This window comes from Carassius carassius, chromosome 41 (genome assembly GCF_963082965.1).
Source record: "Carassius carassius chromosome 41, fCarCar2.1, whole genome shotgun sequence".
Classification (NCBI taxonomy): Eukaryota; Metazoa; Chordata; class Actinopteri; order Cypriniformes; family Cyprinidae; genus Carassius; species Carassius carassius.
Window position 1 is genome coordinate 1257676 of NC_081795.1, and position 15000 is coordinate 1272675.

General features: G+C 34.5%; 2 protein-coding genes and 1 non-coding gene across 7 annotated transcripts in view; 1 reads left to right on the forward strand and 2 right to left on the reverse strand.

Annotated features, from left to right (window-relative positions):
* Nucleotides 1-638: 638 nt before the first annotated feature.
* On the reverse strand, nucleotides 639-4340 carry ilkap (integrin-linked kinase-associated serine/threonine phosphatase). 5 transcript variants are annotated; one of them, XM_059533700.1, is made up of 11 exons: nucleotides 4282-4340; nucleotides 3866-3940; nucleotides 3361-3480; nucleotides 3127-3241; nucleotides 2619-2725; nucleotides 2442-2535; nucleotides 2259-2346; nucleotides 1770-1903; nucleotides 1579-1698; nucleotides 1381-1462; nucleotides 639-1021 (listed from the first exon to the last, which is right to left on the reverse strand). In XM_059533700.1, the coding sequence occupies exons 2-11, from the start codon at nucleotides 3906-3908 to the stop codon at nucleotides 881-883; spliced, it is 1044 nt and encodes a 347-aa protein (XP_059389683.1). In that variant the 5' UTR covers nucleotides 3909-3940; nucleotides 4282-4340; the 3' UTR covers nucleotides 639-880. The 5 variants fall into 5 exon arrangements, with proteins under 5 accessions (XP_059389683.1, XP_059389684.1, XP_059389685.1 ...); XM_059533701.1 differs by lacking the exon at nucleotides 4282-4340 and adding an exon at nucleotides 4079-4266; XM_059533702.1 differs by lacking the exon at nucleotides 4282-4340 and having other exon boundaries at nucleotides 3127-3238; nucleotides 3866-4265.
* trnag-ucc (transfer RNA glycine (anticodon UCC)) lies at nucleotides 4331-4402 on the forward strand. The gene has a single exon. It is a non-coding gene; the product is annotated as a tRNA-Gly (tRNA).
* A 4222-nt stretch (nucleotides 4403-8624) lies between these two features.
* LOC132123355 (diacylglycerol kinase delta-like) overlaps nucleotides 8625-15000 on the reverse strand; it is a 32536-nt gene continuing 26160 nt past the window's right edge. The window contains exons 21-30 of the mRNA XM_059533920.1: nucleotides 14926-15000; nucleotides 14724-14837; nucleotides 14476-14610; nucleotides 14232-14386; nucleotides 12280-12391; nucleotides 12088-12180; nucleotides 10308-10427; nucleotides 10118-10235; nucleotides 9913-10043; nucleotides 8625-8912 (exon numbers count right to left, since the gene is read on the reverse strand). The exon at nucleotides 14926-15000 is cut by the window's right edge and continues 33 nt beyond it. Of these exons, the coding sequence (XP_059389903.1) occupies nucleotides 8823-8912; nucleotides 9913-10043; nucleotides 10118-10235; nucleotides 10308-10427; nucleotides 12088-12180; nucleotides 12280-12391; nucleotides 14232-14386; nucleotides 14476-14610; nucleotides 14724-14837; nucleotides 14926-15000 (1143 nt within the window). The 3' untranslated portion in view covers nucleotides 8625-8822. The remainder of the gene's footprint in view (nucleotides 8913-9912; nucleotides 10044-10117; nucleotides 10236-10307; nucleotides 10428-12087; nucleotides 12181-12279; nucleotides 12392-14231; nucleotides 14387-14475; nucleotides 14611-14723; nucleotides 14838-14925) is intronic.

Sequence of the window (15000 nt, forward strand, 5' to 3'; positions counted from 1 at the left end):
TTGTTTAATGTACTTTATGTAGCTGTATGTGGATTTGCATTTTCAAAATAAATGCATTAATTATAATATTAAAATAATAAATAAAATCTAAAATAGAATAAAAGAAAAGAAATAAACTACAAATAAAATAGAATTAAATTAAAAAACAAATAACTACAAATAAAATTAAATCTAAAATAGAATAAAATAGAAGAAATAAAACAAAATAAAATAACAAAAATAAAATACAGTAAAATAAAAAGAAAAATCTAATAAAATTAAATAAAACAAAAATAAAACAACAGCTAAATTAAAAAATAAAAAATAAAATTGCATTTAAAATACAATAAACCCTAAAATAAAAAAAATTAAACTAAAACAGAATCAGATAAAGAAAAATGAAATAAACTGAAAATCACAAATGTGCACTAAAAATCATTAAAAAAATACTGTAATTACTTATATTAACACAATATTGCTATCTAAATTAAATACTAAAGCTCAAAAATACTAAATAAAGCTCTTTCAAATGTGTATCAGTAGGTTTGATATTTCTGATGTTGTAAACAATCAGTGCACATTGACTCTTAAAATACAATGAAACTATCCACTGACAAACACACTGGCACATACACAGAGAGGACACGGATACTGGGAGACCGTAGAAAAGTTTATTATTTAGTATCTGATTTTAAACAGCACAAGTACTAGAATCTGACACAGTGTTTTCGAAAGTCCTGCTTTGGAAAAAAAATAAAATAATTCAGACGTCTCAATAATAAACCACAGTTTCAATCTTTTCAACTCATGCATTCACGTGTATCTGTGTGTGTGTGTGTGTGTGACAGAAAAGATTCTGAACGGAAGTGTGTGTGTGTGTGTGTGTGTGTGTGTGATGATTTCAGAACTCAATAGAGACCAGAATGACAGTGACGTTGTCTGCACTGCCCCGCCTCACTGCCTCACTGGCCAATCGCTGACAAGCGGCCTCAAATCGCCCCGCCCCCTCGCTCTGCCCCTCCTTCAGCTCCACAGCTTCATTCTAAAAAAATAAAAACATTTAACATACAATACACAAAGCATTTTAGTATCAAGATACTATTTAAATTTTTATTAATATTCTGAATTTAAAAAATAAATATATATTATAGTGTTTATTTTTATTTTTAAAATATGTATGTCTATATAGTTTTTATATATATAAAAAAATGGTTTTCTTACTTTTGTACCTCAGGTTATAGTAAATGACAATATTATCTATCATACTAATAGAGTTTTCTATATTTTATTTAATTTAAAATTAAGTAACTTTTTTTTTTAAGTAACTAAGTTCAATTTAATAATCCTGGCCCATAGAAATATTAACACACACAGAAAATATGAGTGCATTAAAATACACACCTCTAGAATATTGAGGACGAACTGTAGGGCCTCGTCTGCAGAAAACACTTTAAAAAGCCCATCGCATGCCAAGAGAACAAACCTAAACACACACACACACACACACGCACACACACACAGACAATACTAAATCCTTCAAAACAAGCTTTGAAACACATGAGAGTGAGAATAACTGCTGTGTTTGTGTGTTAAACGCACTTGTCATGTCGACTGAGCTGACAGCGCCGCAGGTCTGGAGTGGAAATCACTCCGCAGCGTTTATACTGACCGTCACCGATGGAGCGAGACACTTCCAGCACTCCCAGCACGCGGCCGTCCCTGCGAACACACACCCGGTTACATCACCCCTGACCCGCATCCCACACGCACACACACACACACACACACACCTGACCGAGCCGCCCGCTCTCTGAATCCTCATGCGCTCCTCGTATATGGTGGGGTTGTGCTCTTTACTGAGAGCCAGAGTCACACACTTCCTCTTCCCAGAATCCTCAGCCTGCTCCAAACGACACAGCACTGCCTGATGCACACACAAAAATAGTACGATGTTTTGCATTGTGGTATCACTGAAATCCGAAGAAGTATAATCAAATTTGATGTTTAAAGAAATAGTTCGGCCAAAAATGAACGTTCACTGAAAAGTCACGTTCACTCTCAGGTCATCCTGGATGAGTTTGTTTCTTCATCAAGTTTGGAGAAATGTAGCATTGCATCAGTGTCTCATCAATGGATGCTCTGCAGTGAATGGGTGCCGTCAGAAGAAACAAATTCATCCTGATCTCAGATGAATATATTTTCATTTTGGGTGATCTATATTCATTTAAGAGGCATAACATTTGAATAGAAATCAGTTAAATTTTATTGTTCAGACTTACTCTACTGTCTCCTAGGTTTGCCACATACAGGACATCATCAACCACCAGCATGCATGTGGCTGTGGAGCCATCCTTCCACGCGGGCTTCCTGCAAACACACACACACACACACACACACACAGTGTGCTCTTGCTCTCAGGTGCTTCTTTCATATCCAGCCGTACCAAGAGAAGCAGAACTCACTGGCTGGAGGCTTTCTTCAGGAAATCCTCATCTGTCTGACGAAAGGTGTCCAGCAGGCACTTCCTTACCAGCTTCTCCAAGTTCTCCACGTCACCTACAAATAATGATGCATTATGGGTACAACCCGTTAATGAAGCTTTGAGTGTGATGATGAGGATCAGCGCAGATTGCATTTACCTTTAGGAAATTTGCTGAGCAGCGTCTGATGGAGATTCTCAGCAGCAAACTGTGAGGCTCGAGCTCCACCGTGACCATCAAACACTGCGAAGTACGACAGACGAGAACTGCACACACACAGAGATAGAGAGATGGATGGATGGATGGATGGAAGATGGATAGATGGATGGATGGATGGATGGATGGATGATAGATGGAAGATGGAAAGATGGATGGATGGATGATAGATGGATAGATGGAAGATGGATGGAAGATGGATGGATGGAAGATGGATGGATGGATGATAGAGAGATGGATGGATGGATGGATGATAAATGGAAGATGGATAGATGGAAGATGGATGGATGGATGGATGGATGGATGTATGATAGATGGATGGATGGAAGATAGACGGATGATAAATGGATGGAAGACGGATGGATGATGGATGAAAGATGGAGGGATGAAAGATGGATGGAAGATGGATGGATGGATGGATGACTGACAGACAGATAGACAGATCACTCACACTTGAGAGGGGAGGTTGGTGGCTGTCAGCTCTGGAAGCAGGACGTGTGCATCTTGCATCTCCTCTCGTTCGCCACGTCTCGCTGACACAAAACCCATCAGCTTCGGGAGATCTGCTGAGACAGAGACCGAGATCATCACAGATCTTCCCTCCCCCCCCTCTCTCTCTCTCTCACACACACACACCGATCACACTCTCTGTCAGCAACACAACGTGTGTGCAAAAGCTGAAAACCTTTACAAACTTTCTTTTCCTCTTGTTTCTTGTCCTCCACCTCTGTGTCCTGCGAGCTTACGTCCCTCTTCCTCTTCTCTCCTCGTTCCTCTTCCTCCGGCTTCTTGGCTTTCACAGGACCTGCTCAGTTAAACCTCATATTATACTTAACACCAAGAGAGAGATCTGTTTAATCACTTCACATGCATCTGCATCAATAACTACAGGCTGCTTTCAAAACGGAGGTACAGCATTTCTGAGCCTGACAGAAATATTGACATGCACTCGCATTTAAACGCATTTTGCAGTACATATTTTCAAAACGAGTGACATGCTTGCATGCATATATAAGACAGACATTAAGTTAACACGTTAGTCATTTAATTAGCGCACTATTGTTTATTTTTGCATACGCTTGGGTTGGTAATACTGAAGTCAGACTAGTGCTAGTGTAGATCTGCATCTAAATCACTAATTCACACGTGCAAGATGATTATTATTACATTATTGGTGTGAATTAAACCACCTGGATCATTTGTAGGTTCCGGAAGATCATCAAATAAATCCATTTCTGAAGCAGAGGTCAACAGTCTGTTAGCTTCTGACAAACCACAAAAATAAACACCGACACTCTGATCAAATCACACACGTGTACTCGCAGACAAACGCTAAAAGAAATCAATATAATAACACAGATAGTAACAAAGGTCTAATGCTGGATTTGTAAAAGTTAAGAGACTTAATCAGCAGATCGAAGAGAGGCGCTGTTTGAAAGCGTGTGTTGAAATGCAGCAACAGCTAACAAGCTAATGCTAACTGAACGTAACTGAGGATGAAATTGACGAAATTATGTTTAATATAATTTAATATGGAATTGCATATGCGGGTAGCTGTTATTATACCCACAAAGCAACACAAAGACACTTTATAATGCAAGTATACCTGTTTCAGTTTCATTTAAAAATTATTGAGGATATTTCCGTATCGCTAAGCGTTGGTGGTATAGTGGTTAGCATAGCTGCCTTCCAAGCAGTTGACCCGGGTTCGATTCCCGGCCAACGCAGCTACTTTTTTTTTCTTTTTTATTCACATTCAAGCTTTAAATATTTTTTACAAATCTCATTCAAAACAACAGACGTGGATCCAAAGCACCATTGAAAAATACATTTGCTGATAATGATAGGGATACTGATAGTATTTATTTAGATTTTTTTGTTAAGCATTGCATAAATTAATGAGTGATCCTCTGCCGCCATCTACTGGTCATAGCGGTAATATCATATCCTTATAAATTTAAAGGGTTAGTTCACCCAAAAATAAAAAAAAATGATTCGCGTTTCGACTGTCGAGCTTAAACCGGGCGTGCTAGTGCGTGCTAGGGCCAGTCGCGTTTCCACTGTCACTTCCGGGGCTTGATCGTGCCTCGCCGGGGTTTCCTCGGGTGATACACATTAACATTACCATAATAGGCTAAACATTGTAAATGTGACCGTTTGAAGAAATCAGACATCAGCTTCTTATTCTCTATCACAATCGTGTATTTATTTAGTAACTTATATTATCTGTCATAAGTCTAGTCTCGGGAGTTTAGCTCCATGTTGCCTATCATAAAAATATAATAATGTTTTTTTGTTCGGGAGCTTTTATAAAAATAGAGATATTATCATTCATTCTAAATGTGACTTTTAGGCAACTGTGGCTACAAATGAACAGAGACAGACTCGACTGAATAAGCAGGCTATTTTCTTAAGCGTTAAAAATAAAGAAATAAAATATAAATAAGTATTTCTGTGTGATTAATTTTGAGTCCTGGTAAATTAATTCAGTATGATCAATGTATCACTTATTCTATAGTAAAACATCGATGCTTTTGAATTTGAATATTTAACAAAGCATGCAAACAAACGGCCGCTTTTATCGTGTTCGTGTGTGATCACGCATGTTCCAGTGACTTATTTCTTCTTAGTTTTCTGATAACTTCTCTTTGTTGGTGAGATGATGGGGTTGCATGACGTTGTTCCTGAGAGGCGTGTAATGGAAATGCGGCTATTTACCCTCAAGGCATCCTAGGTGTATATGACATTCTTCTTAAACGCATCGCTTCACTTCAGAAGGCTTTTATTAACTTATTTTATAATGAATGGGTGCAATTTTTGGGATTTGAAAGTTTCTGCTACTATCCACTCTCATTATAAAGCATTGATTAGCCTGGACATTATTCAATATAACTCAGATTGTTTTCGTTTGAAAGAGGATGGCTTGAGGGAGAGTAAATTATGGGTTCATTTTTTATTTTTGGGGGAACTATCCCTTTAAGTGTTCGTTTTCCACCAGGCGGCAGAAATCTTCCACTTAATGGCACATTCTCCATTAATTTTTCTAAATGAAAAAAAGTGAATTTTTACATACTGTTCCAATTTTATGTAAATATTTATGTAAAAAAAAAAAAAATATCCTCCAAACCTGCTTAACTTAAATCACTCTTCTAAAATGTATTGTAATAAAATGTAAATATATGTACGGTATGACACTATTCAATGTAATATACTATTAATACATTGCTAGTAAAACGATTATAATTGGTTAAAAATTACTATTCTATTTTATTAAAAAAACAATTAATATAATAGGTAAGATAAATTACTTTATAAAGTATTTATATTAAATTGCTTTTAAATGACCGTTATAAAAGTTGTTTAAAATATAGAATAAAAATATACGTACAGTAAATTGACACTGTACAATGTAGAATTACTGCAAATTATAGTTAATATACCATTATATACACTTTGTAATCATAAAAGTAAAAATATTTGTACAGCACAATGACACAATGTAATGTAATTTATTACTCGGCTTCTGTTTAGTAAAAAATAACTAAAATATGTGACACACAAGACAGCAGTTCAGAGATACACAGAGCTTGTTTTAATACAGACGCTTTCACTGTACTAGTTATTTACAATCTTAGTGAAGGCCTATTTACAAAAAATAAAAAATATACTAAAACGAAAATCAGAGATGGACCGTGTCACATGGATGTAAGTTATAACTTAACAATAAAATAAATATTTAACAGTCAGAGAGAATGGACGCCCATGGAGTCCAAAATGACATGATACGAGTCTGATTAAGACCAGATGTGAAGGAGAGAGAAACACACACACACAGACTCAAACACACACACACACACAAATGAAGTGTGTAAAGCAGTTAAAGGGTAAAGTCAGTGTTTGTCTCGGACACAGTCGGTGTTCAATCCCAGAAGAGTTTATAAAAAAGCATTTAGAAACACAATAGAAAACATTTCTATCTGTTGTCAAGGCGACCGTGACTTTGTAAGTTTGTACGGCTTTTGAAACAGTATTTCATGTGGTGTCCAAACCAGACACGAGTAAACGAGCTCCAGCGTCTGTCCACACCTGGGCTGCTGACCGCGATAAAGACTCCAACAATCAGATTAGCTCGAGTTACAGCTTTCTGAAGTTCAGTTTGTTCAGCTTACAGTGCCTCGTACTTACAACTATGAGTTCAACCAAACAGGTTAAAAAAGTCCATAATAATTCTAATATATAGCAGTGGTTCTCAAACTTTATGACTCCACTGTGCATGACTTTTACAGGGTTTTTTGTGATTTACTGCATAAATATATTACAATTTCAAATATTTAGAGCTTGGTATTTTATGATTTATTATAATTTACTAAAAATAATTATGTCACCTCTTTATTTTTTATATTTATTTGCTTTTTCATTTTATCCTTGAATTCAATGCAAGTCACTTAGGATTAAATGCATGAAAGTAAAACCTATGTACAGTTTTAGAGCTTGGTTTAACTACAGAAAATGTCTATGTATATAATTATATAAATGCTCATACAGTTTTATGACTTCTCCAGGGTTTCCAAGATTTGTTCGTCAAATACTTGTTTAGTAGGAGAAATAAAATTGGAAAAGTATTGTTTTTTTTAGTTGTTTTGGCTTATTTTAATGTCTGCTTAAAAACCACTGATGTATATTCATGAGGACTGGAGATTTTCCACCAATGAGATTTCACTGTGGGCGGGGCTACTTTGGAATCGGATTTGCATAAAAGAGATGGCTTGTGTCACATCACGCCTGGTTAAGACTGAAATGCTCTGCTGTCGATGCTCTTTTACAACAAATACATATCTCTGTCGACTTCTGACTTCCACAGTAAGATACGGCAGATAGAGCTTAACTCTGGCGTTCATCAACGTTTACTTCTCCAAACCGCACATTTGGTCTGAAAGCAGTGCATCCTGGGGCTGAACCTCCACTCATGCTTTCACTCAGGTCCAGATCAGATCATGGATGTGTGTTTCAGACTGATATGTGATTGCTCAGAAGGCTGGTGGAAGGATAAGGCATCCAGGAAGAAGAGCGGGGCAAAGCGGAGCGTTTGATTGGTCGATACAGCTGATTGTCACAACAACATGTTTAAAGGTCTCATGAAACTTTCTCCATCCCAAACCTAGTGAGCTCCCTACTTAGACAGCATTTTAAGGCATCACACACTTTTAACATCCTTTCTTTAAGCCAAATCTGAAGGTAGAATCACACATATGATGAAATGGACAAAGAAGAGAAATTATGAATATTATTCATTCAATGCTGGAGTGAATCAGTGAAATAGAATTAAAACAGACTGCTTTGGATAGAATTGTCTGCTGAAGGCAGAGATGTCAATATTGTGGAGGGAGACATTATTTTTGTTCGTTACAACTAATCTTTAATCAATTTTATAATTGTATTTATATTTTATTCTATTGCCGCAATGCTACTCACTTTGTATAGAAGTGTCTGTCAAATGCATAAATTTATTTTTTTTAATGTTTTGCTCAACTTTTTTTTATTTTGATCAAACAATTAAAAATTGTTATGTATTTTAAAAAAATGGTCTTACCTTAATTTATTTTATTTTATACATTCAATGCAATGTAAGTTTCTTTTGATAAAAGTAAATGTTTAGGTGTGAGACACAGGCTATTATTCTTAGCACATTACAACTCATCCTTAATCAATTTTATATTTATATTATTTCTTTTAATAATTTACTATTTTACATTTTTATTTTATTTTATGCATTGCACTTTGGATAAAAGCATCAGCCAAATTCATCAAGTTAAATGTGTTTGACCCACTGTTGTATTTTGTATCAGTCTGACTGGAAATCTTTCAGAAGGCAGTAGACAGAAAGGCAGCTCACTAGGTTTTAAACGAAGAGTTTGCTGAATGCTAATTTGCTCTTCAATTATATATTCTATATTACATGATAAATCTCCCCCTTCTATCAAGTAAAATATTTCCCCCAAAGCGATGATGTCACACAGGTGGAGGACAGAAGGCACTGTGATTGGTCGAGTGGCGGAGTATGGCTGCTTCCAGTCGTGACGGAGCATCTGATTGGCTGGGTGAAGCTGTGTCACGTCCGAACGAGGCATCTGATTGGCTGTGGAGTGTCTAGGCTTCACTGGTTGTGCTGTTTCGACTCAAATCCCTGATTCCCTGCAGGATCCGCTTCATATGACCGACTTTAGTCACTCCCAGATCCTGACACACACACACACACACACACACACACACACACACACACACACACACAATGCTTTAAGTCTGTATTTCTTAACTCAAACAGTACACAATTTTCTCTGTACACAACATAGTATACAGATCAAATATGATCATCATCACACAAGGGATACTGTAAAAAATGACTATTATATATGTGTAAAACAGCAATTCAAACATATTTAGTGTCTATTATCTATTATTATATTAATATCTCTATTAATGCAGTGTTATTCATTTACTATCACAGTTTTTGATCATATTTTAAACGAGATTTTATTTTTTGAAATTCTGCTTTAAGAATTTTATTGTGTGTTTTTGTCTTTTTTTATTCGTTTTTAAGTTTTAGTTTATTTAGTTTGTTATTTTGCTACTTCAATTTAAACCAAACACTTTTTTTTGTACTTTATTTCAGTTAATTTCTATTTTATTTTTAAGTCATTAACTTTCTTTTCTTTCTTTTTTCTCTAGGTTTAGCTAACTATAATAACCCTGTTTCAATCTGACTTATTTAAATCGTAAAATTGTATTTATTTGTTTTAATCGATTTCTTTATTTATATTAAATTAATATTTATAATAATATATTTTTTTTTACAAAATTTATTTTAATCAATTATTTATTTTTATTTTACTCAAATATATTTATTCATGTTTACATTTTTTTTACATATATATAAAAGTGTATTTGTTTGTTTTAAATAAATTTCGTAATTTAAATTCAAGTTTATTTCTATAATGCTTTCCACGAAAAAAATCGTTGCAAAGCAGCTTTTTTTCTACAATATATCAAATCAACTGAATACTTTTTAATTCAAATTTAATTCTTCTTAATTAAAAAAATATTTATTTATTATTTAAATCAGTTATTTACTTTTATTTTAAACCAAATTGATTTATGGTTTATGTAAACAACATTTATTTATTTATTATTGTCATGTTTTTTTAACCCCTTGGGGAACTCTGAATGTGTGTGTATTTACCTTCAGGTCTCTCCTCTCCAGCTGAAGCAGCTCTGGTCCTCTGATATCATGTCTGATGAAGATCTCCTTATACTCGGACAGACAGAGCATCTCCAGCCAGACGCCCACTTCCTCCACACCCCACGTATTCACTGCTCACACAACACACACGTGGGTTACACTCATGCACGAGGTCAAAGGTCAAAGGTCAAAGCTCGGGTCGTACCTGGCATGTTGAGGGCGGCGCACGTCTCCTTGTTTTTGTTGTTTTTGTCTTTCTTGAATTTGGGCACGAGGCGGAATTTAGCGCTACGAGTGCGCTTGGAGAAATCGGACAGCTGACCCTGCACACAAACACACTTTAAAACCGGAACACACTCACCGAAACATCCCCAAAGCAGCTGGACGCCACGCACCTCGTCGTCGGCCGGCTCGATGAGCTGACTGATCCAGCTGATGTCTGTGAGTCTGCGTAACTGCAGAGCGACTGAACTCAACGCAGCGCTCAGATGATCTCTCTGAGGAGCATCCAGCTGCTGCAGACACACGATCAGGAAACACACTGATGATTCTCATCACTCACATGTGCTTTATCATCCAGCACACAGTTACAATAGTCACATGACACTTTAGGGTGGACCAATCAGATTGGTCTTTGATGATAACTGATTTTTATATCATTTTGTATTAACTGAATGCCACTTATTTTCATTAACTGGAAGATACCTGTAAAATTAAATGTAAAATTAAAGTACTGTATTGTTAGATGCAGTGTTATTTAAATACCACTACTATTATAGTTTTTGTTCATATTTAGATTTGTAATTCTTTTAAAATATACGTTCTGGTTTCACTTTAAATTTCACTTTTGGTACTTTAACATTTATAACTAGCTGAAATCAGTTTAAAATATAATTAATATACTTGTATATTATATAAGCAATATATTAGATTTGATTCAGTTACTGTTTCTTTCATTTCAAGTAATGAAAATAATTTTTTAATGGTTTTAGTTAATAACCCCGGGTTAGTTGTGTTATTTAATTATGTATTAATTTATTTTCTTAAATGTATTTAGTTAAATCAAATTAATAATTTTTATTTTAATCAAACTATTTATAAATTCTTTTTTTTTAATTATGTATTTTTTTTATTAACTGGAAGATAAAAAGCAACATTATTTAAAATATTTTTATATTTCATTTTAAGTAAATTTCTTTATGCATTTGATTAGTTTTTTTTATATTATTTATTTTTATTTCAGATTTAAATTATTTTAGTACTTCACCTTAAACAGTTTATGTCAGTTATATTTTTTCCTCTAATATTTATATTTAATTTATCTCAGCTTTATTTTTTTAAATGATGACGAGGTTTAGCTATTTCCCATTCATGCACATGCAAGTTATAGTTTTCATTAACATTTAGATTTTTTATTTTTTTAATAATATTTTCTGGTTGCACTTCAAATTTAGTTAAAGTTTTAGTAATTTTGTTATAATCTTGTTATACGTTTAAAAAAATATCTACAGTTTTTTAATGGTAGTTTTAGATATTTTGGTACTCAAACGTTTATAACTAGCTGAAATCAGTTTAATATATAAGTAATATACTTGTATATTATATTTTCTTTTATTTCAGTTATTGTTTATTTAATTTCAAGTGATGAATATTATTTATTCATCACTCCCTCCACATCATTAATGGTTTTAGTTTTAGTTGATGCTTGAGGTTAGTTCAATTATGTATTATTTATTTTTTTAATAAATGTATTTAGTTAAATCAAATTAATATTTTTACTTTATTTTGATCAAATTATTATTATTATTATTAACTGGAAGATGAAAAGCAACATAATTTTCACATATTTTCAGGTTTTATTTCATTTGTTATGCGTTTGTTTTTTTTTTTATTAGTATTTATTTTTATTTCAGACTAAGATAGTTTTTTTTTTTAGTACTTCACCTTAAACATTTTATTTTAGTTATATATTTTTTTCTAATATTTATATTTAATTTATTTCAGCTTTATTTCAAAGTTTTAGCTATTTCCTATTCATGCACATGCAAGTAATTACCATCTATAAAAAAGGCAGCTGGCAGTTTAAACTGAAAGGCAGGACTCTGATTCTAACAGCCAGTTTCTCCTAATCATTTTTCTCTCTTACTGTATAAGATCTCTGTGAGATCGACTCACCAGACTCATCTTTCCCGCGAGCAGCAGCTGGGTCTCACTGTGCAGAGCTTTGACATTACTGACCATCTCCATCACCACATTACAGGTCAGACCCTACACACACACACACACACACACACAAAAGACACGTCAAAGATGTCACGAGGAACCAAACCAGAGCAGTTCAGCAGTTATGATGTCATAAATCCTCACCCCGCTGCTTTTGGAGTTTGCGTACACCAGATCCATGGCTTTAGAGCTGGCGTTGACTGCATGAGCCAATTCCTGCTCGATAGTGTGATGAGACTGTGCTGCTTCCCTGATACTAAACACACAAACATGCATGTCTGGATATTAGACTGATACATGCATATATATATATACAGTACAGACCAAACAAAGTACAGACAACAAAGTTTGGAAACATTATCGTATTTTTCGGACTATAAGTCGCACCTGAGTATAAGTCGCATCAGTCAAAAAATATGGCATGATGAGGATAAAAACATATATAAGTTGCACTGGACTATAAGTCGCATTTATTTAGAACCTAAGAACCAAGAGAAAACATTACCGTCTCCAGCCGCGAGAGTGCGCTCTATGTCTTCAGTGTAGGCTACAGGAGAACTGAGCAGCACAGAGCGCCCTCTCCCGGCTGGAGACGGTAATGTTTTCTCTTGGTTCATTTCTTTTGGTTCATGTCAAATTAATTTTGACAAATAAGTCGCACCTGACTATAAGTCGCAGGACCAGCCAAACTATGAAAAAAAGTGCGACTTATAGTCCGGAAAATACGGCTACTATTTTTAATGTTTTTGAAAGAAGTTTCTTCTGCTCATCAAGCCTGCATTTATTTGATCAAAAATACAGAAAATTTTATATTGTGATATATTATTACAATTTAAAATAATTGTTTTTAAATGTATTATACTTTAAATTATCATTTATTTCTGTGATGCAAAGCTGAATTTTTAGGATCATTATCACATGATCCTTTAGAAATCATTCTAATATGATGATTCATTATCAAAGTTGGAAACAGTTCTGCTGCTTAATATTTTTTCAGAACATGTGATACTTTTTTAGGATACTTTGATGAATAAAAAGTAAAAAAATAAGCTATGTTTTTAAAATATTAATATTTTGTAATAACAATATACACTACTGGTCAGTTATTTTTGGGTCAGTAATTTTTTTTTCTTTCTTTTTTTTAAATAAAATCAATACTTTTATTCAGCAAGGATGTGTTAAATTGATAAAAAGTGATGGTAAAGAAAATATATTATTAGAATTCTTTTTTAAATTTTGAATAAATGCAGTTCTTTTTAACCTTTTATTGATCAAATATATGAGACAGCAGAACTGTTTCAACACTCATAATAAATCAGAATATTAGAATGATTTCTAAATGATCATGTGATAGACTGATGTTACATGTGACACTGAAGCTGGAGGAATGATGCTGAAAATTCAGCTTTGCATCACAGGAATAAATTTTTTTTTTAAAAGTATATTCAAATAGAAAACTATTATTTTAAGTTGTAATAATATTTCACAATATTACTGTTTTTTCTGTATTTTTGATCAAATAAATGCAAGCTTGATGAGCAGAAGAAACTTCTTTCAAAAACATTAAAAATAGTAATGTTTCCAAACTTTTGATCTGTACTGTATATTTGTTAAGTATATACAGCAAAGTATATAAACTAGTCTGCAGAAGTTTGGGGTTGGAAGATTTGTTAATGTTTAAAAAAAAGCATGCATTTAGTTGATCAAAAGTTCAGTATAAATAGTGAAATATTTTTTGAATTCGAAATAACAGTCTTCTGTGTGAATCTGTGTTAAAGTGTAATGTATTTCTGTGATGCTCCGCTGTATTTTCAGCATCATTCCTCCAGTCTTCAGTGTCACATGATCTTCAGAAATCAGAATAATATGATGATTTACTGCTCAAGAAACATTTCTGATTATTATCAATGTTGAAAACAGTTTATATATTTGTGGAAACTGTGATATGTTTTATTTTTCAGGATTCACAGATGAACAGAAAGTACAGGATTTATTTGAAATAGAGATCTTTACACTCACTTCTGATCAATCTTATGCATCTTCGATCTATAAAGTACATTTCGTTTAAATAATCACATGAGTTCAAATCTATGTACCTGTGTATCAGTGCACCGGCTGCCTGTCCGAACAAACTGATCTGAGTGGCCTCCTCTTCAGAGACGATCTCTGGCTGCAATGCATGCTGGGAAACAAGCCGTGGAATCTCGCCTCTCTGTTTGTCCTCCCACGACTTCAGAGTGTTCTCGAACGCCTGGGAAAAAAACAGCCGTATGTGAGCAGCGTTTCACTTCTCCGAGAGCTTCACCTCGAGTTCCCATAATGCCGTGCGTCAGCACTGACCCGGTCTCTGGTGAGGGTTTGTGTGCGGTTCTTGTGGAGGATCCGGATGTATCCGGGCGGTTGGATCCACGCCTCCCCGTCCACCTGCACAGGGACGCCTTCATCTCCCAGAATAGTGATCTTCACTGTTCGACACTGAACACACACACACACACTTTGTTTAAATCATCATATGTGTCTACCTACTTAAGCTGGTCTTAGTAGTAACACAGTACATGTGACCACGTGTCTTTACTTTGTGTGTGTACCTGTGCGATACGGTGATGCTGTAGATTAATAACTCTAGAAACAGCCATCTGCATGCTGCCGAACACAGCCACCACCTCCAGGATCTTATCGTCAAACGACGGCGCCATAAATGTCTGTAAACAAGCACACATTTCATTACAAACACACACACTTCCTTATTTCACGGACACAAATACACAGGAAGTCACTGCACAAACGTACATCATCCTCTTTAGTTCCGCCCCAGAAGTTGGTTCCTCCTGCGTAACTGGGAATATTCAACACGGCGATTCCCTG

Bases quoted from the DNA above. Each gene is read 5' to 3' on its own strand.
- ilkap (XM_059533700.1), bottom strand. From the start codon at position 3,908: ATGGATTTATTTGATGATCTTCCGGAACCTACAAATGATCCAG. The intron at 3,481-3,865 runs GTGGTTTAATTC...TTAACTGAGCAG, and splicing joins GGAACCTACAAATGATCCAG to GTCCTGTGAAAGCCAAGAAG. The intron at 1,463-1,578 runs GTGCGTTTAACA...GTGTGTGTTTAG, and splicing joins CAGCTCAGTCGACATGACAA to GTTTGTTCTCTTGGCATGCG.